The following is a 27326-nucleotide window of genomic DNA, read 5'->3' on the forward strand; positions in this document are numbered from 1 at the left end:
TTAATGGTGGTACTATTTCTCCTGCCCCAATGGTTGTTTTGAAACATGCTCAGAGGCTACCCTGGGATTTGTTGGGGATACAATGCATATCTGAGGACAGCCTGAATGCACCCAACCTGTCTTGTTGAGCTTGCTCTGACCCTAATAATATATTTTAACTGTGTGGGGTATTAGAGAAGCTAGATTGGGGAATTGAATTTTACTTTGGTGAGCGAGAGGACTGAGACCCACGAAAATGCTGTTTGTCCCAATATTCTAGGGGCAAGCAGGCCTTAAAGTAATCCAAGCAAGAGTCTTAACCACTCAATCTTGATTTTGCCCCAGGATGCAGAGGTTATTTGAACTCCCATTTTCTTTGGTGAGAGAAAATACTTAGGTAATTACCCATCCAACCAACCTATATGGAACATTAGCTCCACCACCACCCCCTTTAAAAAGAATCTTCCTATAGGAATATACTATTCCTATTTCTAGCCCCAAGTTTCTGGATCAATGCCCAGTTATAAATCAGCACTTATAAAAAAACACAAGTTGAGTTTTCTAGTGACTGACCTGTAACTTGCACTTAAAGTTTTTTTTTTCTTTTAATCATGGGTTTATATTAATCTAAAGGACTTAGCTTTAACATTCACCAAAGTTTCAGTTCCATCCCATCACCAATAAGGCCATTTCAAGACCTTTCTTCCCTCTGGTAATCCCCAAGTTAATGGAGACTAGGAGTTAAGTTTTGTTTTCTGCTTATTTACTGTAACTAGGATTTTAAAAATTCCATCATTTAAACTTTTCTGCTAGTTCAATTCTTGGTCAACCCGCCCCCAGTGCCATCTTGCCACACACAGCAGCGAAGAGTGCCTGTGAGCACCACAACACTGGAGAATTCTCCAGGCCCCATGCCAAGCCGGTATCACCGGGATGCCCCAGATGGAGCAAGGTGCGGTCTCCCCGCCTTCTCCAGATGGAATTCCAACAACCATGAGCTTCTACAAGCATAGCTCTGGTATGTGGGTATCAGGACTATTTCTCCGAATCGCACAGCTGCATAAGCGGCCGCGCGACCTTTCCTGATATGCAAAGTGAGCAATGGAAAATAAATGATCTAGCCTCTGCCCCTGGAAGGGGCATGCATGGTAGCGGGAATATCCGAGAACAATGTAATAACCAGGGACCCTCTGCGCCTAAAGACTTTGATTCCAAAGATGTAACACATTCGGGCATCCAGCGCAGCATCCGATAGCGATGCACTGGGACACCAAACTGGGCTACAACTCTGTGCTGCTGGGGGTGGATTTTTTTTTTCCTCCCCACCCTGTCTTCCTGCACGGAAAGCGGCGGGCTGGCGGCACCCATGTGGCAGGCGCCATCTTCTGTGACTCCAAACCCACAGGTATTCGGTTTTTACTTTTGGGGCTCCCAGGAACTCAGGGGAAGGGGGCGTAACCGGCACGCCCTCGGCCCAGATAAATCCGGAGCCACTGAGCGCGAATTGGACACTCTGCGCCTAAAGACTTTGAATTCAGAGACTTCTTACAGCAATGCACTGGGACTGTGAGCTGGGCTATGTAATTTCTGGCAGAATTTTCCCTGGGCTTTATACAGAAATCCAAAACTGCTTGCGCTGGTGGAGGCTGTTGCGTCCGCGCGACTTAACATTTATAATTGTCAGCAATGTGAAACGATTCCATTTGAACAGGTCTGACTTGGGGGGAACTCCAAATAATAACAGTAAGTTTTTGTTGAAATATTGAAGGTTTTTAATGTAGCAGCCACCTCTGGACTGTGAACTAAGCAAAAGCCCCACGCTGGCCGACGCGGCGTGGCGTACACCATACTATGAGGTGCAGGAAGGGGGATGAGGGGGAAAAAGAAAAAAAAAAAAGGGAAAAGGAAAAAGAAAAAAAAAAGAGAGAGAGAGTTATGTACTTGTAGCAGTGGGGCTACATATCTCTTCATTTCCAGCAATGAAAAACTAATTATCAAATGTAGTAGGTCTGTCTCTATTGGTTGGAAACTCCAACAACTATAGTGAGTTTTGTGTTGAATTATGGAATGTAATCAAGGTAAAGAAAAAATGAAGTGAAATTCATTAGTTATACAGTAGGGGGTAGGGGGTGGTGCGGGGGGTATACTGGGGTTTCTGGTGGTGGAATATGGGCACTGGTGAAGGGATGGGTGTTTGAATATTGTATAACTGACATATAAACCTGAGAACTTTGTAACTTTCCACATGGTGATTTAATAAAAATTTTAAAAAAAAATGTAATGCCCAAAACTACAGAGTATCTGAGCAACTGTCTGCCATAGAGGCAGGGTGAGGACTGGGATGGAGTAGAAGGGATAATGGGGATACTGGTGGTGGTGGTGGAAAGTTTGCGCTGGTGGAGGAATGAATGATCATTGTATTGCTGAGTATCAAACATGAAAACTTTGTAACTGTATCTAAATTAAAAAATTTAAGGAAAAAAAAAAGGAATTCTTGGTCAATTTTTCCCTAAAACCTTCCCAGTTCTTTTGTTTGTGGGGTGTAAGATTTCGGTCATATACATCGCATTCAGGGCTCACGGGACCATCTGGGATGACAGGGATAGAAGTCAGGTCATTTGTGTGCAAGGCAAGCACCTTACCAGCTGTACTATTGCTCCAGCCACATCTTTCCAGACTTAATCAGCACCAGCTAATTCTGACTTGCTGCTAGAGTAATGCTTTTCATTAGTCACATTATTCACTATCAACTTTCCTCTAATACTGATAACTATTTATGAGCAGTGTTTTTGTTTTTAAATATTTGCAGTCACTATTTTCCTGAGCAATTCTGCTTTTAGATTTTCAACAGGCTTTCTCTAGAGTCTACCCTTGATCCAATTAAAAGTAAGTCTGTTTAGGGGCCAGAGGTAGTACAGCAGTGTGGAAGGCTTGGTCTGCACATGGCTGACCAGGGTTCTATCCTCAGCACTCCAAACATTTCCCCAAACTCATCAGGAATGACTCCCTGAGCATGGTGGATGTGCCCCGCCCAAGGAAAACAAACAAAAATGGGGTTAAAAACTGAGTAGATGTTGGAAAACCAGAGAAAATGGCTGGAGGGATAAAGGCTTTCAACTTCAGTATTTTTTTTTTTTCTGTTTGCTTCTTGGGTCACACCCAGTAATGCACAAGGGTTACTCGGGCTCACGCACAAAGGAATTCTCCTGGCGGTGCTTGGGGGACCATATGGGATGCTGGGAATCAAACCTGGGTCGGCCTCGTGCAAGGCCTACCCACTGTGCTAACACTCCAGCTCCCAGTGTACATTTTTTTCACTCAATTCTCCCATACCTGATGTAATCTTTCAATACAAAGGTAGGTTTATTTACTCCCATAGAACTAGCTTCTGAGAATAAAGTGGCGACATTAGAATATAACATTTCCAAAATGAACCGCCAACATTTAATTACCCTTTGCACCACAACTTCAGGTATTTGAGGGGAATTTTCTGACATAAAAAGGATTGTTTTCTGGGCTGGAGTGACAGTACAGTGGTTGGGACATTGCCATGCACATGGCCAACGCATAATTGATCCCCTGTACCCCTTATGACTCCTTGAGCACTCTAGGAGTGATTCCTGAGTTCAGAGTTCACTGGTTTAGATTTTCCAAATCAGCGGAACCTTCTGTTTTTGATTTCACAATTTTATTCATTATTTTCTTCAATCCCAGGGTTTTATTCTTCAAAAAATTCCCTGGGGCTGGAGAAATAGCACAGCAGACAGGGCGTTTGCCTTGCATGTGGCAGACATGGGTTCAATCCCCAGAATCCCATATGGTTCCCTGAGCACTGCCAGGAGTAATTCCTGAGTGCATAGCCAGGAGTAACTCCTCAGTCACTGGGTGTGGTCCAGTCCTCCCCAATCCTCATTTTAAAAAAAAAAACCTCTTAGGACTATAGAGAGAATACTATCAGTAAGGCGCCTGCCTTAGCCGCAGAAGACCCAGGTTTGATCCAAGGCATTCTAAATGCTCCCATGAGCACTGCCAGAACTGATCCCAGAGTGCAGAAGCAGAAGTAACCCAAGTCTCTCCAGCTGTAGACCCAAAACGAAAAAGGCCCCTCTATTGTTATTTTTATGAGGTTTTAGGAGGAAGTAAATGTTGAACTGGGGATGCATCTCCATGGAATAGAGTAAAGGCTTGGCATGTGTGAGGTTCTGGGTTTGATTCCTGGCAAAACAAGAGACGGGAAGTATAGGCTACTTATGGCCTCATGTTAACCTAAAGGTTAACCTGTCAGATAAATCATAGCATTCTCCTGCTTATGTATCAGTGGCGCATTATTGCCTGCATTTGTTGTGCGCAGGACATCTGGAGGTGTATAGGACTTACTCCTGGCTGTTCTCAGATAACGATATGTTGTGCAGGTTGGTCACATACAAGGACAGTGCCTTGCTGAACTAAATCATCTGTCCCCCAGGCTGTTATTTCAAACTCTAAGCAAGGTACACAAGTGAGCACATTCTCAACCAGCATGATCTCCCACAGCTCCATTTTGCTCACCTGGTATTAGGACTCTGGGCTCCAGCTATAATGGGATCTGGAGTAAGCCTTCTGCACAGATGACGTCCTTATCAAGTTTCAACGCGTCCTCTCTGTTGAGTCTTGTGCTAAAATATCGTCTCCCCTTGCCTGCTTAATGAATTTACTCCACAGCTCAAATGTTCCATCCTCACTGTCTTTCTCCAATCCTTGTGTGAGAACACGGCCATACTCTTTCAAGTTCCAAACCAGAAATATAGTATCAAACTGGGAGGCCTAGTCAGCAACGCATCTAAAGTGTATCCGCAAATTCTTGTGGACTGCAGCAAGAATGCAAGGTCCTGGCTGCTATTCATCTAGGTCATTTTTTCAGGTTTTTTTGGTGTGATCAATCTTCAGGGCTGAGACAACATTTCCCCGAAGAGCAGGCCTCCTTTCACTTGCCATGAAAGAGGCAAATCCCCCAACCCCTCATTCTTTTCCTATGAAGCAAAGAGCTGTGTGCGGAGACATCTATTTCCGCCTCAGTCCCACAGTGGGATCTGGGAGGCCTGGGTAACTGATGAATGACAACATTCTGGTGAAAGCTCTTTCTTTTTCCTTTAATTAGGTGGGTGGGGAAGGAAATCCAGCAGCGGCCAGAAGCTACTCCTGGCTCTGTGTTTGGAAGTTACTCCCAATGCTGCAAAGGGGACCACGACGTGTTGGGGATCTCATGGGGTCCCCAGGCCTTCTGAGAACAGCCTGGGAGGCCCAACATAAATGAATTAAATTAAATATCTAAATTATTTAATTAGGCTCTGACTAGCTGACGCCAAGAGTGTAGATGTAATTATTGCTGTGTTGTTCACCCCAAAAGCACTAATACACTAAAGAAAAAAATTATATAGACTCACTTAAACATACTAATTGTATGTCATCAACACATCACAATGAAGTCACAAAAAAGCAGGCTTAGTTTACTTGAGAATAAGTCCTATAGAAGTGTTTTCTTTTCTGCAGTTTACAATACCCATAAATTTAAAGCACTTAACAACTGAAATGAAGTTGGTAAAAAATTATAATTTAATTCAAACTTCAGAAATATGAAATAGGGGATGGGATGGAAAAATACCAAACTGTGACAGTACAATATTCTTTTATTAAATCATCTCAATAAAGCAAAGTAAAAACTATGAAAAAAAGCATGAAAAACACAAAAGTCAAGTTAAAAATTCTGACTTAGTACTTTCCCTGAGTTTCTTGCTTTTAAAAATCAAAAGTGAGTAAGGCCGGTTCAAAATTGACCCACAGGTCTTGCCTCCTCCCAGCTGCTTTGAGTAATACATTTTAAGACAAGAGGCTATACACACAAATGGTCCCAGGGGCTCAATTCATCTGCTAATTTACTTGTGTTTCTGCCAGGGGACACATGACCCACTGCTGTGGACTGCACAAAGGCTCAGAAGAGCTGTCAAGATTTTACCTCAGCCTGCTGGAATAAAACACATGAGAGGATATACTAAATGAAAAGATTTTAACTGTTAATAAATATTAATTTCCAAATGGATCTGAATACAATATATCAGATTATGATAGAAAAGCAAAAATCGGCTTTGTTTTGAAAATCTTACAAAGACAAGGGATGGGGTAAGGTGTCTTAAAATTTTAAATCTTAGAGGTAACAATAAAAAAAAAATACTTGCAAAAGATCTAAGTCATTAGCTCCCAATAAGTCAGTACCAAAAGAAAAAAGGCAAGTTGTCATTTGGCAGTGGATGGGTATGCTAATTACAAAGTACCAAAAAAGTCTTCTTAATTCTTAAAGAAAATTGGTCCCGTGTTTCCACTCGATTATTTAATTGCGAACAATACATGTCCATAGATGAACATATATGCAAATGTGCTTATAAGTGATCAAAGACTTCATTTTACAAAAACATACAATTAAACAAATTAAGCATAAATTGCTTGTTAGAATCTAAAAAATTGTTTTATTTCAAAATGTACATGGTTACTTGTTGAGCTTCTACTGTAAGAAGACTAAGTAGGATGGGGAGTTCTCTCCAGTCCAGTGTAGGAAAAGGTCTTCTACAGACATGGTTTTACAACTGTTCTTCAGGCATTTCAGAAAAGATGGCTAGGGCTCACTCACTCTTCAAGCCTATGTTCTCATCTGAACTGTTAGCTCCCTTGTTTGTCTCTCTTTCTCTCTCGGCTTGCTTATTTCCACTCTGGAGAAGCCTATGTTCTCCCTTGAACACATTTCCCCTCTTTCTCTCTTCTCACATCTTTCTAAGCAAGTTTCACTCAGTAAAACACACCTTGTTTCACGTAAAAAGAGACAGCAAGGCACAGTGAATTCTGCTTTCCACTACTACAGTGTAATTACAGATGTCAACATTTCCAAAGCCAAGACTCATGCTCTACTTTAAAACACAGGGGTGAAGTAATGGTCGTAACCACTGAAAACATGACACTGATGCACATCCCTATCATCTGATTTAGTCATGTAAGTACCCCATTACACTGGTGGGGAAAGTGAGGCATCTCAAGGTATGATTCCCCCCCACCCCCCGTAACATTTCTATCATGGTAAACAGGGAAGACAAGGTCCCAACTACAAACAGAAACTCTAGGGGACAGACACCTTTGAGGTATAATAGAATTGAGCTTCACAGGAAATATTCTATCTAATTCATCTGCCTGTTTGTACCATCTTAGTCTACCCTCTGATAATTGAAACATGGTCTGGGCAAATGCCATGAATTCCTTTCCTCTGCTGAAGAAATGAGGAAGGCTGGTCAAGAAACAACACAATGCTGCTCTTTTAAAATAAGCAAGTAGCAAGGATCAATTCTGAAGATACTCCACCTCCACAACTGAGTAACTCCCCAAAAAACATTCCACAAAAGGTACACTACTTGACAACACAACATTACCTGTTCTTTTACATTATACTTCAATGCTCTGAAATTAAATATGAAATCTCATTATTAGTAGCTTCAAAGCACTAACCTACTAAATAAAATGAAAGGCTCATCCAAATTCTTAGATAATGCCAAAACATCAATCTAGGGCTTTGTCTAGAAAACATTGTACTTTGGTACTCTTCAGGAAAAAAATTATCAAAGCTTATAAAGGTAAACACAAGCAGGTGTCATTTTACATTGTACCAAATGAATAACAGTAAATACATAACGTATAACAACTGTAACTTCTTCACCAACTTCTTATCTTGAAAGAACAAGAATGCCAAACCAGCTACCAATCCAATTTCACAGGGTATTTTCCAGTAAGACAAGCTGTACAATGACCATTGTTTTCAAAACGTTCCAGACCATTCCCATTTTCTTGTATCATAATATCTTGTTTTTCCGCTTTCTGTTTTTTATGTTTTATCCCTTCTTGTACAGATAAAACCAGTCCATCTACTGAGAGATATACAACACTGTTTGCTCCTATAAGACAAAGAAGGGAAGGAATGTTAAAAAATGTCTTTGGAAAAGAAAAACCCGGCCCAACAGATGGCAGTTACAAGCTTTTCCAGAATAAACTTTTAAGAGGTTTGCCTAGAAAACTTCACAAATAAATAAACTGTACTTCAATACCTCTTTTACTTTAAAGAAAAATGAAACAACAGAATCAATGAAACTCGGAAATGTTATTGCTTTTTAAAATCTGAAATTAGAATTTTAAAATGGTGGAAACTTCAAGTCTAAAAATAGATTCAGAAGATTCAGGAGTAATTTTCTTTTTGGTTTTAAGGCACACCCGGCAGTGCTTAAGAGACCCAACAGTGCCCAAGACTGAACCTGAACCTCTAACATGCAAACAATGTGCTCCAGCTCACTGAACTATTTTTCTAGTCCAGGAATAATTTTTTTCATTTAGAGAACAGATTTAGACCTCAAGAACACCTAGGTTCAAACTTAAGCTAATTATCACTGGGATTCCAAATCTGTTTTTCTTATATAGAAAACATGGCCTCAACGTAGTTTTTGTGATGTTATTATAACACATATGTGCTTCTGGCAGTGTTCACTAATATCCTATCAGGAAAATATAAATATAAAAGTATTTATATTTTCAAATATTGGGAAAGCTTAAAATATTTCACTGGTTAAAAAAAAAAAAACCCAGGGGCTGGAGCAATAGCACAGCAGGTAGGGCATTTGCCTTGCACGCAGCCGACCCGGGTTCGAATCCCAGCATCCCATATGGTCCCCCGAGCACCGCCAGGAGTAATTCCTGAGTGCATGCATGAGCCAGGAGTAACCCCTGTGCATCGTTGGGTGTGACCAAAAAAGCCCCCCCCCCCAAAAAAAAAACACACAAAACCCTAGAGAGATAGATAGTACAGATGGTGAGGCACTTATTTTGCACATGAGTGACCTGTTTGATCCCCAACACCTGATACGGTCCCCCAAGACTCCCAGAAGTGGCCCCTGAGCACAGTCAGGAATAATCCCAGAGCATTGCTGAGCGTGGCCAAAAAACAGGAGTAAAAGGAAACCAGTGTGGATGTTCCAAGGCACATCTGCTAAACACCTGTGATACAACTACATAAGGTTTACACTTTTGCTGTTTTTCGACCACAACACCTCCTGATGCTCAATCGTTGCTCTCAGACTTGTGCTCAAGGTTACTCTTGGCAGTGGTCTCAAGGACCACTTGATACCTCAAGGACCCATTACCGGTGAAGAGACCCAGGCCCCTAGCATGCAAAGCATGAGGTCAGCCTTATGAGCTCTCTCTCTGGCCTAGGTTTTCAGGAAAACCGGATTTTCCATGATTTGTTTGTACATACATCCAAATCATTCTTCTACTTCGGCAATAAAATCATTTCCATTTTTCTTGGGATCTATCCTTTGTGAAGTTTTAACCAATAAGCTTACAAATTCCTTTACTGGACTTCTATCCTCCTCTAACTGCATCTTGACCTAGTGTTCCAATATGATGTCTAATCTCTATAGAAAGAGTATAGAGTAAAAGAGCATAGACATCATAGTTAGGTTTTGTTGGAGAGGCAGATATGCACATTGCTCCAATAACGACAGAGCATAGAAACATGTACTTTGGGGGTGGGGGGTGGTACAGGGGTCATCAGCGGTGGTCCTTGGGCTTCCTCTAGCCCTGTGTGTAAAATGAAAGAGCTGGATAACATGATCTTAAAAAGACTTCTATTAACCATGTTTTTATATCTTAATATCAGTCTTAAGTGGCTAGGTCCAATTCAATGCTCACTTCCCTTTCTATCTTACTGGAACTGGGATAGGTAGGGTGGGTCACAAAGTGATGCTCAGGGGCCATTCCTGGTTCTGTGCTCAGGAGTGAACCCTGGCAGTGCTCAGGACACCATATGCAGTCCTGGGGATTCAAACCAGAATTAGTCACATGCGAGGCAATCACCTTACCTCCTGTACTATCTCTTCTGGTCCTTAATGTCTACTTCTAACAAACAATGAATAATGCTTTTCATTTTAAGTATAAAAGATGACAAAGTTCAGACTTTACCCATTAACAATCTAGATAAAGTTTATAGAAATTTAGCACCTACCTAGATATTCTGGAAGATGGTCAAATTCAGGTTTATTGGCAATAAGTTCTTCTTTTGTTGGTATGTTTATTCCCATGAAACATGGGTATTTAATTGGTGGTGAAGCTACTCGAACATGTACCTTGGAAAAAAGTAATTTTCATTCATTATTCTGATATTGTAAGATAATGAAAAATTCTATTACTTACAGAATATCTAAAATGATACAAAGGTAATGAAGCACACTATAGGATTTCTTTTTCTTTTGTAAGAGGCCACACTCAATGATGCTAAAGGAATCAAGAGATCTCAGTGATAATACTCAGCATGTGCTATGCATGTATTCCACCACATGAAACAACTTTCCAGCCACAGATTTCTTTTGCAGAATAATATGCAAAAAGAACCCTGAAAATCATGTGGTATATATAGTAATGCAGCATTCAAACAGCATTATTTACAGAATTCATTCACTACCAAAAAACTCCTACTTGAGTGATTCTGCTCTAGAATCTAAGTGACTTGGGCAAGATCTACAAATTTCAGCCACTTGTAAATGTTACTTTCAGAGCTGCCCTTTGTCATAATATAAATAAAGACATCTTTTCTACTTTCATTTCTTAATGACTATATTCCTAGAATTAGAGTTACTCTCTTCTAAAAAGATAGCATTTACAATCATCCCCTGCATTGGTTTGTTTTTGCCTCTTCCCTTTTGCATCTAATTCTGTCCAATTTTCTACATGCCTCTTCGTTCTTACATGATTTTTACAAGATTTCAAAGAATAAGAGTATCAAAATTATAATGACAGCAATAAAAAAGAGCTGTAATTATCTTCAAAGCCTTTTAGACATGTACAAAGCAATATGAGTCTCAATATCACTTTCTCCTAAACAAATTTTATTTTTGAAATTTTAAAAAATTTTTTAAATTTTGGGGCTGGAGTAATAGCATTAGCAGGTGGGGTTTGCCTTGCAGGCAGATGACCTAGGTTCAATTCCCAGCATCCCATATGGTCCCCTGAGTAACACCAGGGGTAAGTCTTAAGGGCAGAGCCAGGAGTAACCCCTGTGCATCTCCAGGTGTGAGCCAATAAATAAATAAATAAACATTTTAATAAATTTTTTTAATTTAAAAATTTTCAAATTTCCTCAATTATCAGTTTTAAATGGCATTTTATTCCCATAGTTTCAATTTCTTAAAACACTCAGATTAAGTTTTGAGATTTTAAATATACCTAATGTACCATATTTATTATACTCAAACTAACTCTGTCTTTAAAATGAGAAAGTAATCAATACTACAGATTTTAAAAGTGAAATGGCTACTCAGTGGGTTTTGTTAGTTTTTAATAAAAGTTATAAAATTTCAACCTTTTATATTGAGTATTGTTTTATATATATACATACATATATATGTTTTGCTTTTTTTGAGTCACACCTGGTGATGCATAGGGGTTTCTTTCTCCTGGCTTTACACTCAGGAATTACTCCTGGTGGTGCTCAGGGGACCATATGGGATTTTGAGAATCAAACCCGGGTCATCTGTGTGCAAGGCAAATGCCCTACCTGCTGTGCTATCGCTCCAGCCCTGTGCATTGTAATATGTTAAGTATAAAGTTTCGTATAAGGTTTACAAGTGGTTAATGCATTATTTTACACTTATTTCTAAACCAGCTTGTTTTGGAAAACGTCACTGATTTGTACTGAACTATATATTCTGATTCACTATTGTTATGACAGCATTATAAGATATATTGATGCTTTTAGATACAACTTTAATATTACTTGCCTCTTTTGCACCAGATTCTTTGAGCAGTTTTATTATGGGTGAGATGGTATTGCCTCTCACAATGGAATCATCTACAAGAACAATTCTTTTGCCTTTAAAGTTGTCTGATAATACTCCAAATTTTTTTGCAACACCAAGCTGTCTTAATCTCATGTTTGGCTGAATGAAGGTTCTGCCAACGTATCGATTTTTACACAGCACCTCCACGTATGGAAGTCCACACTGAGAGAGAAGAAATAAAAGGACAATGAGTAGCAATAAACAGAAAACTCTAGGTTACTATTTTTCTAGATGATGCTTTCACACTGCCAGGAAATCAAAGCTAGGCCTCATTCATACAAGACAGGTGCACATTTGCTGAGCTGCATCCCAAGCCCCAGTATATAAAACTTGCTAACTGTGGTTGCTATTCTGAAATTTTAAACATCAGATCATAATTTCTCTTTATTATTTTTACTGTAGTGAAAAAATGGCAAAGAAAAATCATTAAAAGCAATATAATTGGAAGAAAAATCAGTTCATATTGCTAAATAACACCTTCTAATGCTTTCCTCTTAAAGCATATGAATATAAGAATATAAGTATAAATTGTAATCAGAAAAGTTTAATACATAAAATTAAAAAATAACCTAAGAAAATAGTTCTGAGACACAATTATCATTTCTCAAGATCATATCTCTAAAATGTGTGCATATTTTTTTTGATAACTAGTGAGCTCAGGGTCAGAGAGAACTCCACAGGTTGGCTGCATGCTTTGCGTTCAGGAGGTCCAGGTTTGATCCCCAGCATAGCACAGTCCCCCAGCAACTGTCAGGAGTAACCACCAAGCAAAAAGCTGGGTATAAACCAAAAAACCAGGAAGGACACCAATGAGTTCAAGTTTCTTACTTTAAAAAAAAGAAAAATTAAAAACCTCAACCTTCTACCACATTGAATGTTGGATTTTAACTCAGGGTCACAAAAGTTACATGATCCTTCTGGCTGTTTAAAAAAAAAACCCAATATATCAAACATAACTAAGAACATTACACAAACAAATAAAAATGACTTTATTATGACCCATAGGAAATGAAACAAATATATCAGTAGCATGTGAGAGTACTTCAAGAAGTAGATTTTAGTAATGAGCAAATATATCAAAGTCCATATATTTGTGTTATTTTTAAATGAAGAAAGCAGTCTTCATTTAAATGAAGGTGAGTCAATTTAGGTTCCAATTCATTGACAATTCAAAAATGTCAATGAATTAAAAAGGCTGATATAAATAACAATGGCAAAGGAATCAACTTTTTTTCCTTATAATTGTGCTATTTTTTATACACAAAGATTTCTAACTCCAATGCTAGCAGAGTGAGTCACTGCACAAGAAATAAGAATGAATACCTTTCCTGCATAGCCAAGAGCAGCCGGCGTGGCAGATTCTGGAACAGTGCTAACCATATCTGCATCCACAGGTGCTTCAACTGCCAGTCGCTGACCACAACGAAATCTTACTGTATAAACCATTTGGTCTGGAAGTGTTTGTAAATGAAAAGGAATTAATTTTAGTTAACATGTAATTTTATGAATATCACTATTCTAAGAGACTAGCTTATTAGAACTCATACAAATGGAGTCACTTTTACTGCCATCACTGTCACTGTCATCCGGTTGTTCATCAATTTGCCCGAACGGGTATTAGTAACGTCTCCATTGTGAGACTTGTCGTTACTGTTTTTGGCATATCAAATATGCCAGGGGTAGCTTGCCAGGCTCTCCAAGAGGGGTGAAAGAATCAAACCTGGGTTGGCCGCATGCAAGGTGAACACCCTACATGCTGTGTTATCACTCCAGCCCACAAATGGAGTACAAAAAGGAAAATGAAAGGCACAAAAGACCTCAAGTGAAAATAAATAAACAAACTCGGGATTTACGATTAATATTAATTAGAATAAAAGATGCACAGATCAATGAAATAGAGTTGAAATCCCAGAATTAGTGTGAGGGGTCACACACATAATGAACAACCTATTTATGATAAAGGAACCACCAGCATATAAAAGAGAAAGAAAAGTCCCTTTAAGATATGTCAGGGCTGGAGCAATAACACAGGCGGTAGGGAATTTGCCTTGCACACAGCCGGCCCCAGTTCAATTCCCAGCATCCCATATGGTCTCCCAAGCACTGGCAGGAGTAATTCCTTAGTGCATGAGCCTGGAGTAACCCCTGTGCATCCCCAAACGTGACTCCAAAAGTATGTCAGGGCTGGAGCAATAGCAAAGCAGGCAGGAAGTTTGCCTTTCACATGTGCGACCCTGGTTCAATTTCCAGCATCCCATATGGTCCCCCAAACACTGCCAGGAGTAATTCCTGAGTGCATGAGCCAGGAGTAACCCCTGTGCATCACCAGGTGTGACACCCCCCCCCACAAAAAGGATAGGTGTCTGAGAAAATTTGGCTAGCCATGTGCTAAAGACTGAAACAGTGAAACTGAATCACTATCTCAATTTACACAAAGTTAATTCAAAATGAATTAAGGGATTAAGAATGTGGCTCAGAGGCAGAGGAAATGGCTCATAGATGTGAAGTCCTAGGTTCAATTCCAGAAATCTGATTTCTAACAAATCAGAGATTTTATCTCAACTGCAAAAAAAACTGGGAGAACAAAAAAGACAGCTCAGCAGAAGACATACTCAAATGGCTAACAGGCATGAAAAACTGCTCATTATCATTTTATTATTAAAAGAAAAAAAAGTGAAAACAAAAATGAGATGATCTACCACCTCACATTTTTGAGAACGGCCTAAATCAAAACAGTCAGAAACAACTGCTGCTAGGGTGTGGAGGGAAAAAACTCATACACTGTTGGTGGGATGTAAACTGATCCAGCCTCTCTGGGAAATTAAATACAGAACTTCCACATTAATTTGAAAACAAAGACACAGCTATGTTCAATGCAATGTATTTGCAATAGTTAAGATCAGGAAATAGGACCAGTCTCCAATGAAAGATGACAGATAGTTTATCATTGCAATGAAATACCAGCAACCATTAAAAAAAACAAGGCTTTGTCTTTTACTACAACAGAGATCGAACTGGATGAAGATCAAGTTAAGCCAGAAGGAGAAAGACAAATAATGGAAACAATGTTCAAATGAAACAGACCCTTAAACTCTGACTACAGAGCCAAGATCAGGGGAAGAGAAGGGAATGAGCTTACAAAACATTAGAAATTTTTGTACTTTGGAGATAGGCATGGTTTATTATATTGTACCTTGCAACAATCATTTAAATTGCTAAAAAGTGATGTTAACTCAATAGAAAAAATTTTAAAAAACAAAGTAAAGGAAGAAATATGCAAGTGAAAAGCCTTAAACTCACCACAAAAGTAAGGGAACCTAAGGAACTAAGATAGATAATGGGCATTAGGTAGTAGGTGTAGGATGGTAATATATTTTGAAAGGATGTGAAATGGTACCTCTGAAACATAATCTTGAAAACTGTGACCTCATTTAAAAATTGACCTTTAGAGGCCGGAGCGATAGCACAGCGGGTAGGGCGTTTGCCTTGCACTCGGCCGACCCGGATTCAAATCCCAGCATCCCATATGGTCCCCTGAGCACCGCCAGGAGTAATTCCTGAGTGCAGAGCCAGGAGTAACCCCTGTGCATCGCCAGGTGTGACCCAAAAAGCAAAAAAAAATAAATAAATAAATAAATAAAATAAAATAAAAACTGACCTTTAAAAGATACCTAAAAATCATACTCTATATTCTAAAAAAATGTTATTGAAATCTAGGAGTCAAATAAACAGGTGAAAATATTGGGGCTGGGGTTTATTGTACAACCTAACAATAAAGGTTGTAAGCAACCCTTATTGCTTACAAGGGTTAAGACTTGTACTACTTGTGCTACAAAGGTTAAACCTTCTGCTGACCCTAGTTTGAATCCTAAGTACAGCATATGGTCCCCCAAAAACAAAGGCTGCTCCTGAGCATAGAGCCAAGAATAAGCCCCTGAACACTACTAGGTATGGCCCAAATCTCCCACCCACAAAACAAAAAAATTTAAAAGGTAAATACAATGATTTTCTGAATTGTAGGCTTTCTAATGTCCACAAAATTTAATTATATGCTTTAACAGAACAGAACCAGAACTTTCTCTCATGTTTCAGTGAGATAACGTAACAGATTTGTATCAATAGCTAATGAAATTGTACTTACCTTCAAATATACTATCTGGTCTTGCAAAATAAACATACTCAAAGATACAAAAAGCCATTGGGTTTCCTTCAGATCTTGATATAATATCAAGAGTTCGGATATTATGTTTGGATATTTCCACAATTTCTCCAGGCAAGACTTCACGGTAATATCTTAGGAAATAATATTAAAGAAAGAAAACTTTAAGTACAACAGTTTCCATTAGTTCTGCTCTGATTAATGCTTAAGGCTTGTAATAACGTGCAGTAATGTATACAACAATTCTCTTCCCTTATAGAGATAATGGTTTATTTTAATATAAAGTATAGAGACAGGTTAAATTATAAATAATGTTCCTCCAGTCATAATTCCCTTGAGTCAGTTACTCCTAAATTCTAATTTAAAATTTAAAAGACTAGACACAGGAAAGATAGTTCGTCTTTCTTAACAGAGATTAAAGTGCTTGCTCTACTTGCGATGAACCCCTTTTTTTTCTTGGCTTTTTGGGGCACAGATGGTGATTCTCAGGGATTACTCCTAGCTCTGCACTTAGGAACTACTCCCGGCATTGCTTGAGGGACCATATGAGATGACAGGGATCTAAGCTGGGTTAGCCGAGTGCAAAGCAAATACCCTACACCTGCTATTCTATCAGTCGGTCCCAGATGAACCCCATTTTGACCCCTGACACTGAACAGTTCACTGAACACCTCTGGGAGTGACTCCCAAGCATGGACCTAGGAGTAATCCCCAGTACCTCTAATGTGTACTGACAATTTTTCAAAGAATAAGCCAAACAACATTTGTATCCCAACTCACATGGGTTTTCTTTTAGTATCTTTGTTTTTACTATAACTACTCCTTAACAGGTCTTTTCATCCTAAAATAATTATCAAAGAGGAGGGGCTGGAGCAATAGCACAGCGGGTAGGGCATTTGCCTTGCACGGGGCCAATACGGGTTCGATTCCCAGCATCCCATATGGTTCCCTGAGCACCACCAGGAGTAATTCCTGAGTGCATGAGCCAGGAGTAACCCCTGTGCATCGCCCAGTGTGACCCAGAAAGAAAAAAAAAAATTATCACAGGGGACTAGACATGGTTCAGTGGCAAAATTCATGCATGAGACCTAGATGTAATCTTAGCACCAATAAATCAATTATCAGTATTCTGACAGCGAAATGTCAATTTCATTAAGATTTAGAGGTATTAATAGAAAATTAACTTAAAGTCAGTGCAAATGCTGAGCATACTGTATATTAGTGAATTATCTACAAATATGTTTTCCTAGAGATAGCAGAAACTTTCATATAAAAATCTATAGAAAAATGTATCCATTTACATAAAACACTAATATTCAGAATTAGGTTAAACTTTACCTTGCGCCAATAGATAAAAAACTACAAGATTCTGAAGACACCACCCATCCTTCAGTTTCTGAGGATTTTTTCTCTGAAAATCACAAGACCATCAATTCAGTTACTGGATTCAAGAAATTTTAAGTCTACCTATTTCAAGAGAACAGTGAAACACCAAATAGATTTAAAAGTATTCACAGTGCATGCATTTCTGAACCTTAGAGTATACACAAATCCTTATTTGACTTGAACCAAAGATAAAATACTCTAAATATTCCTTCAAAACTAATGAATTTGTTTCAAATAATACACACACAAATAGAAAAATCAATAAAATCCACTTATGAAAAAGGCAAAACCAAGGGTATAAGAACAGTCTATTTTGACAGGAACAAATACCACTAAATACATTAAAAGTAACTCACCCTCAGAAGTACTTGCAATTTTTATATATAAATATATATGCATGTTTTATATATACACATACGCATATATACTATACACACATACATATATGCAAAAAATACACATTTTTCAACACAGCCCACTCTCAATCATAATGAAATCATACTGTTTCTGAAGTTTCTTACCTTTATCATTGATATCAGATACAGGAATAAGACGACCAATGCACAGAGGACGATTTCCATAAGGATCCCGCACTGCATAAATAACATCTCTATGCATTATAAGCAGAGAGTATGCTGTAGGTGCTTCCTTCATTAGGTTTTTAATCCTAAGATGAATGAAAATTCAGTGAACCATTTCAGTAGCATTGCTTATGTGAGGCAAAGCTCTCACATCAATACTGCAAACATAACCTAGTTTCACAATTACCTTGCTACCCAGTCTGGGGTGTCATCTTGCTCCTGAGGAGGAGTATATGCCAATAATTGGGTAATCATTTCACTATCAGAGCTTGTTGACAGGCCAATACCATGACGCAGAAGCTATTCAGAAGGGGGGAAAAGTTTAATTATTAGAGAGGAAATTTCGCATCACCCTCACCATAACTCCCTATAATAAAAAACATCCAGGCATGGTAGGGATGCTAGGTGAGGAAGATCCTTCATTCTATTAATACTATGTATGTTGTTATATGATAGAATGCCAAGCTGGAAGCAAGGAAGTTTCTAACACTTCATAAGAAGGAAAAACAAGTGCTTTCAGGAAATATACCGAAAAGTTTTCTGAACCAGAGGGATAGTACAGAGATTAAGGTGCTTGCAATGCAAGGGGCCTGCCTATCCCAATTCCATCCTCAAGTTTACATTTCATCTCCAAGAGCCCTGAGTGCTACCAGTTGTGGCCCAGACAATAACAAACTTTTTTTGAAAAAAACAAACAAAAACCTGAGCGTGAAAGAATGCAGTCTGCAATAGGGAGTGGTAAGAGAGAAAGTACAAAGATTTGGGATTTCTTAACTTTTTCTATGCTCATGATAAACAGAACACATTTCCATGAGAATGGCACTAACTATAGGAGGAATGTTCCAGTCAAGGTGTGTTGATGGTACTGAGGGTAGCTATCCATCTCCATTATCACTGGCAGAAGAGAATAAAGGCACCTCAGTATTGAACAAGTGGCTGTAGATGCAATAAAAACTCTGGGCACACACTATGATAATTACGAAGTTCTAAGCAAGACAAGAAGAAAAGGGCATCCACCAATATGTACAGGCTGAGTTTTACTGACACTAGACAAATTTTCCCCATGCAGTAACTTATATTCCATTTTCTTCTTAGGTAAGATGCACAGCAGTGAAATCTAGTATTTGGATAAGTTCATCCAGAAAGAATGAATAATTTTTCTAGAACTAAACTTGCAAGAGTTATCTTGAAGTGTGAAACCATTTTTAAAGTCATTTTTACATCTCATTTCTATTTCTGAGACTTTCAAAAATTTATTTCGAAGAGAGCAGTGTGACAGAGATGTCTCCCAACCCTATGCCAGGCTGATCTCACAGGGGCACCTTGGAGTGGGGCAAGTGTGTCCCTCAGCTGGCTCCAATGAACCCTAGCAGCCACAAACCTCCAGAACCCAATCATTGCCAAGCTCACAGCTGTCCTTCACAGGCTCGGAGTCTCTGTCTCGAGCACCCCACGCATGAGAATGAATCTGCTGAAAAACCGAGGTATGCGGTACTAGTGACTAAACACTCCAGGCTTCACAGAGTCTGGGATGGGCGACCTCCCCCCAGCTCCCCACCCTTATGGTTTCCTGGCAGTCACACCCACGAGCTACCTCTGGGCACATTAACACATTTATGCACATTAATAGCCATGGTCCAAAGACTCATAATTGAATCTTAGAAGAGAGCAGCATGCTGCAGAGATGCCTCGGGACTTCAGATATGGCTGCTGAGCAACATCTCATACTATTCATAACAAGCAATAAAAAATAAATTAATAAAAAATAAATAAATCAAATATTGTGAAGTAACTTATAAAAAAAATTAAAACAGAAAATAATTTAGCACATGCCTGTGGGTCAGGCTTGGGTGGTGGGGGAAAATTCAAAATAATGGTGGTGGGAAGGTGTAATGGTGGTGTGACTGGTGTTGAAATATTGAAACAATTACTGTGAACAACTTATGAAAATAAAATTTAAATAAATAGGACAGGAGAAAACTGAATAATTACTAAAATTAAAATTAAAAACTAAAGGAAACCTCTCCTTGCCCCGATGAAAACCGAGTTGCCATCTACGAATGGCTCCTGGCTCCTGAACGGCCATGATCCCAGAGACACACACTTATCTCGGAAACCAGCGGCTTTTGGCAGAAATGAATCTGGACTGAGCATTAAACTACGGTGCCATGCCTCCCGGGTAGGAAAAGTTATTTTTTTCCTTCCGCCTTTTCTCCCCAGGGTGCAATGGCTACCACCTTTTCAGAGCCTATTGGACAGCCAAGTATAAGACTGTAGAGACATGACACATGGACCACTCAGGATAGGGGTGGAACGGCTACTCTCCCCAGCCCGGTGAGATCCCGAGTTGTCGCCCATGAATGGCTCCTGGTTCCTGAACGGCCATGATCCTAGAAGCACACAAACCAATCTTGGAACCCAGAGCTTTTGGCAGAAATCCCTCCAGAGTTATTACTAAAATACCAGAAATTCAAAACTGCGCGGCTGCTTTGTGGCCGCATGACATCATATGCTCTTCATAATTAGCAATAGAAAACAAATTAATGATGCTTTTTTGGCAGGTCTGATTGTTGGGGAAATTTCCAAATAATAATGGTGGGTCTTCAGCAATACCACTCCTGGGAATATATCCCAGAGAGGCAAAAAGGTATAGTAGAAATGACATCTGCATTTCTATGTTCATTGCAGCGCTGTTTGCAATAGCCACAATCTGGAAAAAACCAGAGTGCCCAAAAACAGATGACTGGTTAAAGAAACTCTGGTACATCTACACAATGGAATACTATGTAGCTGTCAGAAAAATGAAGTCATGAAATTTGCATAGAAGTGGATCAACATGGAGAGTGTCATGTTGAGTGAAATGAGTCAGAAAGAGACAGACATAGAAAGGTTGCACTCATATGTGGAATATAAAGTAGCTGAGAGGTACAAGCTTGTAATGATGCAATTTCTGGCAGATATTTCTCTGGACTTAGTTACTAAAATACAGAAATCCAAAACTGTGAGGCTGCTAGTGTGGCCGCTTGACCTCATATCTCTTCATTCTCAGCAATGGAAAACAAATTATCAAATGTTTCCTTTTCAGCAGGTCCAACTTTAGGGGGGAGAAATTCCAAATAATAATAGTGAGGTTTTATTTGTTGAAATATTGAATGTAATCAAAGTAAAGTGAAAGTAAAGTGAAATTTATGAGTCACACAGGCAGGATGGGGGGCTGGGGGGGAGGTATACTGTGATTCTTGGCGGTGGAATATGTACACTGGTGAAGGGATGGATGTTCGAGCATTGTATAACCGGGACTTAAACCTGAAAGCTTTGTAACTTTCCACATGGTGATTCAATAAAAGAATAAATTAAAAAAAAATAATGGTGGGTCTTTTGTCAACATATTGAATGTGATCAAAGTGGAGAGAGAAAAGTGAAAATCATCTGCCACATAGGCAGAGGGAGGGGTGGGATGAGGAGTATACTGGAGTTCTTGGTGGTGGAAAAAGTGCACTGGTGAAGGGATGGGTGCCTGATTGTTGTATGACTGAGACTTAAACTGGAAAGCTTTGTAACTGTTCTCACAGTGATTCAAAAAAAAAAAAAAACTAAAGGAAAGTGAGTAAACTCTAAACATTCTCTACATACCATTTTACTATCATGCAATTGAAATGCCTGATTCTAGAATGCCAAGAAGAGAACTATATGTGGTTGAACACTGTATTATGGAATACCAGTGATTTTATGATTTTACAGTGGTAACAATCAAATCCAAGGTCTCCTGTATGAAAGTTTACAACTGAGTTATACCCCCCAAAGTAGAGTTTTTTCTACAATGACAAAGTCAAGATTATTTGAGAAACTTGAAGAAATTTGGCATCAACTAATAATAACAAGGGTGGATTAGAAAGAAGCTTTTATATTAAGGCAATAGGTTTATAAAAAATAGAATGATGGGCAAGGCAGACATATATAAAAGAAAGTTTCAAACATATAGGTTTCAAACACAGAACGCTTCAAATAATATTCCATGAACAAAACAGAATGAAAGTAAACTGTCCTTTTTCCAGGCTACTTTCTGCAACTATTTCCAAATGATTTTTCTTTTTTCTTTGCTTTTTTGGGTCATACCCAGAGATGCTCAGGGGTTACTCCTGGCTCTGCACTCGGGAATCACTCCTTGCAGTGCTAGAGGGACCACTTGAGACACTGGGAATCGAAACCCAGGTCGGCCGTGTGCAAGGCAAGTGCCCTATCCGCTGTGCTATCGCTCCTGCCCCCAAATTATTTTTCTTAAGTATTTCATCTCCAAATTTACATTTCATTTTCTCCTTATACATTAAACATAGGGACAAAATTAAAGGGAGAGCAAGAATAACTAAATTCCCATTTCTCTGTGCTTCTAATGGCAGTAATAAATCAATTTTTACAAATCCCTGTTTAAATTATGCCTCAAAACTACCTACAGAGTATAATAAAATGCAGACTCAGGGTTCATGGATATAGGCCCTGAGTCCAGGAGTGAGACTGCAGACTTTGCATATCACAGCTCTGGCTTTGATCCCCAGGAGCAAATGGCCCCTGGGCACTGCCAAGAATAGCTGGTGGAGCCCCCAACACAGCCAGGTGTGCCCTGCCAACAAAAAAATTTAAAAAAAAAACAAAAAACAAAAAAAACAACGGACTCAACACTCTCTACCCCAGAGTATGGGGTGACATTTTAATGAAAAATAATCGTACAGGATTAGGGGCTTTAAAGGAGCTTATGTGGCATGTGGCCACTCCAGGTCTGATCCCCAACACTGCATATCATCCCCTGAGCACCGTCAGGAGTGATCCCTGAGCACAGAGTCAAAAAGAAGTAATCCCTGAGCACTGTCTGGTGTGGCCCAAACCCCACTACTCCTCAAGAGGAAAGAAATGATCCAAGTAATTCAAATATAGTTGTTCATTGAAGGTAAGACAATTTAAAAATATTCTTTACCGAGGTCATCAATATTTCTCCTTAATTTATCCCAATCATGAAAAAAACATTTAAAATAACTTACCTTTTTCCTTAATCGAGTAGCATTGACCAGCTCGCCATTATGCGCCACAGCGATTTTTCCATGAAGTGTCTCAACAACAAAGGGCTGACAATTTTCTAATTCGCAGTTTCCGGTAGTGGCATATCTCGTGTGTCCAATTCCAAGATTTGAAACATATAATTTCTTCAAATTGTCTTCGGTAAAGACATGATTTACAAGGCCCATTCCCTAGATTAGGGAGAAAACTCGTCTTAGATAAAAAGGACTAGTAATACCAGTAGACAGAAGCTCTGAGTATGCTGAAGCAACAACACAATTTAAATTTTCTGTGCTTGAGTTCTAATTTAAAAAAAAAAAAAAAGACTAACCAGGGGTCAGGGAGAGAATACAGCTAACAGAGTTTGCTTTTATATGTGGCCCACCCAGGTTCGATCCCCAGCATCCCTTATGGTCCCCTGAGTCCAACTGGGAGTAATCTCTGAGCACAAAGCCAGGAAACCTTGAACATTTCCAGGTGTGGCCAAAACAAAACACCACCCCCACCCCTGAAAATTAAAAAAAAAAAAAAAAAGACTAATCAAGCTGTAAGTCTGCTTAGTGGTTAGTTTCAAAAATTCACATAAGATCAACTATTTAAAGTGAAGAATTCGGTGGCATTTAATATACCCTGAAGGATTTGCAAGATACTTTTTGTTATAAAGCTTAAGAATAGATGTACTAAGCAATGAGTTTTCAGGTAGAAATTAAATATTTTTAAAATCAAGGCATATTGGGGCTGGAGAGATAGCACAGCGGGTAGGGGTTTGCCTTGCATGCAGCCAATCCGGGTTCGATTCCCAGGATCCCATATGGTTCCCCGGGCACCACCAGGAGTAATTCCTGAGCACAAAGCCAGAAGTAACCCCTGAGGATTGCCGAGTGTGACCCAAAAAGCAAAAAAAATGAAAATAAAAATAAAGACATATAAAAGTATTTAAATAATTACCCCAACTGACTGAGCAGTCTAGGAAACTATCACTGGCAAACATGCCCTCTAATACAGTAGCACTGTAGCACTGTTGTCCCACTGTTCATCGATTTGCTCAAGTGGGCACCAATAATGGCTTCATTGTGAGACTTTTTGATACCGTTTTTGGCATATCGAATACACCACGGGTAGCTTGCCAGGCTCTGCCATGCAGATGGGATACTCTCGGTAGCTTGCCCGGCTGTCCAAAAGGAATGGAGGAATCGAACCCGGGCCAGCTGCATGCAAGGCAAATATCCTACCCACTGTGCTATGGCTCCAGTAAGTGCTGGATAGTAATACAGTAAGTGCTAGATAGTAAGTTAGAAATGATGACCCAAGAAATACTAGTCAGGGGCCAGAGCAATAGTGCAGTAGGTTAGGTGTTTGCCTTGCACACAATAAAACCATGTTCAATTCCTGGCACCACATCTGGTCTCCCCAATTGACCAAGAGTGATCCCTGAGCGCAGAAGCCAGGAATAATGCCCAAGCACAGCATGGTGTGGCCCAAAAAATAAAACAAAAAATACTAATTATAAATGCAAATTATTCATTTCCCTCACCCCATGCCCATATGTTAGAGATCATCTGACCAATGCTTTATCTGTAACCAACATTTCTTTATGTAACAAAATACCTTGTGGGTTTTGAATGTTGGTACTGAATTTCCATCACTTGTCACAATGCCAGCACTCTCCTGACCCCTGTGAATATAAAGAGACATCAACTGTTAAACCTAACCCATTCCTGGTCTCTTCATGAACTTTATGAAACCTACTTTTCCCCACGCCAAAACAAGACACATAAACTCAATTGATAAGACATGAAATCGATGAGCACTGGTCACTCTGCTGATAATGAGGATGGGGAGATGAAATAGAGCAGGGGATTAACTGTCCAAGTTCTATTTAATATGCCAGATACTGTCTAAGCATTTTACATCACCTAATTTGGCTTTCATAAGCAATCTTAGCATTGCCATTCCCATTTTACAGATAAAAATTCTACAGAAATAAAAGTTAAGTAACTTACTCCAAAACCAAAGGGGTGATGTCAGTAGCAATGCACAAACAATTCATCCCAGAACTGTGCTTCTAACCTCTCTCTGTACCATGCAACCTCTAAGTAAGGATGTATGTGTAGATAGAAACAAAAGTCTACAAACTAAATATCATAAAATGCCTAGTTGTGAGTACCGGAATTATGAACATTTATTTTTCCTTTGTTGCTCTTTCCAAAACTGCGGACATGCCTGGCATGCAGGAGGCAGGTTCAATCCTCAGCACAGCATAATCTCCAGTACAGCCAGGAGTGACATTCAAGTACATAGCCAGGAACAGCCTCTGAGCACTGTCAGATGTGGTAAGTCCCTCACAAAAACCCAATTGTCTCCAAAGCGACACCAACTCCGTTATTAACAGTTATCAGGAGGGCCGGAAGATGCTGTGCTGCTCAGGCACTGGCGAGCAGTGCTGGCGAATACCCAGGCCATGCCAGCAGTACTCAGGAGCCTATGGGGGCATACCTAAGAGTACTCAAGGTCTCCTGGGCCGCAGTCAATAGTGTTTGGGGACCACAGGTGTTAGAGATCTTATCCTAACTCTCCATTCTGCTGCTTATCTCTGTGGGTTTTGAGTTCACATCCAGCGATGCTTGTCAGCAAACCCAGGTATTCTGCACACAAAGCATGAGTTACCACTGGCCTGGCCCTTCTATCACTTCCTGCTTCTAGAAACACCACGCTAATCAGGTACTTTGTAGCTCATTTCCAACACTGGTATTTTCAGGTGAGAACAGAAAAAAAACCCGAAAGTCAGCTCAGAATAGGGTAACGTATGAAAGGATAAAGAGGATCTGGTACAATGATAAATGTTCCAGTGCTTGAAATTCCTGAAAAAGTGTCATAAATACTAAGTATTTAATAATTTCCCAACCCCAAAAATATATATGGGGTTCCAGGGATGTGCCTCAGGTGGTAAAGGCCTGGGTTTGATCCACAGATCTACTAGGTGTGACCCTCCTACAGCAACAAAATTTCATGTAGATATCTACCAAATACATATGTATTAATAGCCCCCCCAAAACTGAGTGCTGAATATAAAATTAAAACCAGGAAGCAATTCTGGACATGACTGGATGTGAGAATGTGAAAAATGTAGTTTCCCCTTACCTTGTTTTCCTCAAAAGCCTATACAAGGAAGACCACAAGAAGGCACAACCCTTAACCAGAATCTTTCTGTAGATCTACAGAACAGATACATCAGGAGGCACATCAGAGCAGGCACAGGGAATTTCCTAACCACCCCACGAACTGCACTTTCTACAGCTAGACTTTCTTGTTCTCATCCCCTACCAGCTGCTTCTGTGACCACACAGGCAAGATAGTTCTTTGGGATGAGTCCACTATCTTCCAACTTTCTAGTATATTGTCAATAAAGCTCTTTCTTCACTTGTGGACAACTACCTCAGTTGAGAAATGATGAAAGGGAACCATCTTGGTTGTCTCCGCACAGTAACTAGTACACTATTTGATTAAAGAGATCTTTTTCAAAATTATATAATGTAGGGGCCAGGGATATGGCTCAGTGATCAAATACATAGCTTACATGCATGAGGCCCTGAGTTTAACCCTGCCAACCCCTTTAAAAATTACACAATTGTGAAGCAATCAGATAGGGAGAGCCCAGGGCAATGAGTTCCTGGGAAATAATGATACCAAGGTATAACTCAGAAGTCACTCTGTCACTAGCCCTAAAGTAGCCAGAGAGCATACACAACAGATCTGCTTTATAAACACAGTACGTGAAGCCTATATGACTCTTAACTGGCACCAGCCCCAGCCCAGGAGACTGGACCCCCTCCAAAAAGAAACTCCAGTAGAAACAAAAGGCTGTGACAGAAACAAGAAGGTGGACCACTCAGAGCTCTAAGCTCTTACCCATGACAATGCCCTCACAATGGACTTTTATCTACAGAGCCCCACACTGGAAGCAGTTTAGAAGAAAACCTGTAATACCAACTTCTCAAGGCAAGCAGCATGTTTCCCGACTTCCCTTTCTTGAGGGTGGCTCATAAATTCACCTGAGATGTATATTCTCAGTCCTGTCCCCCTGGAGAAGTCCACATTCTCCCAAGTGTATTACTCTCTTCCTCTCCCTCCTTATAATCTCTAAATAAAGTCAATTTAGCCACAAGCCATCTCCTCCTAAAATTCTTTCCTGTATTAAAGAATTTAAATCCTATTAAAAACTTCTGCAGACCCTGACCCTCTGCTTGCTGCTCCACCATCCCAGGTGAGGCTTGC

At 39.6% G+C, this 27326-nt stretch overlaps 1 protein-coding gene across 1 annotated transcript in view; it reads right to left on the reverse strand.

The window, feature by feature from the left end:
• Positions 1 to 5627: 5627 nt before the first annotated feature.
• The window catches only part of PPAT (phosphoribosyl pyrophosphate amidotransferase), a 43882-nt gene continuing 22183 nt past the window's right edge, over positions 5628 to 27326 (reverse strand). Inside the window, exons 2-11 of the mRNA XM_004616445.2 lie at positions 24660 to 24726; positions 23036 to 23242; positions 18190 to 18302; positions 17943 to 18088; positions 17374 to 17446; positions 16018 to 16169; positions 13200 to 13327; positions 11817 to 12038; positions 10046 to 10166; positions 5628 to 7946 (exon numbers count right to left, since the gene is read on the reverse strand). Coding sequence (XP_004616502.1) covers positions 7750 to 7946; positions 10046 to 10166; positions 11817 to 12038; positions 13200 to 13327; positions 16018 to 16169; positions 17374 to 17446; positions 17943 to 18088; positions 18190 to 18302; positions 23036 to 23242; positions 24660 to 24726 — 1426 coding nt within the window. The 3' untranslated portion in view covers positions 5628 to 7749. The remainder of the gene's footprint in view (positions 7947 to 10045; positions 10167 to 11816; positions 12039 to 13199; positions 13328 to 16017; positions 16170 to 17373; positions 17447 to 17942; positions 18089 to 18189; positions 18303 to 23035; positions 23243 to 24659; positions 24727 to 27326) is intronic.

The sequence above is a fragment of the Sorex araneus genome, chromosome 5 (assembly GCF_027595985.1).
Source record: "Sorex araneus isolate mSorAra2 chromosome 5, mSorAra2.pri, whole genome shotgun sequence".
Classification (NCBI taxonomy): domain Eukaryota; kingdom Metazoa; phylum Chordata; class Mammalia; order Eulipotyphla; family Soricidae; genus Sorex; species Sorex araneus.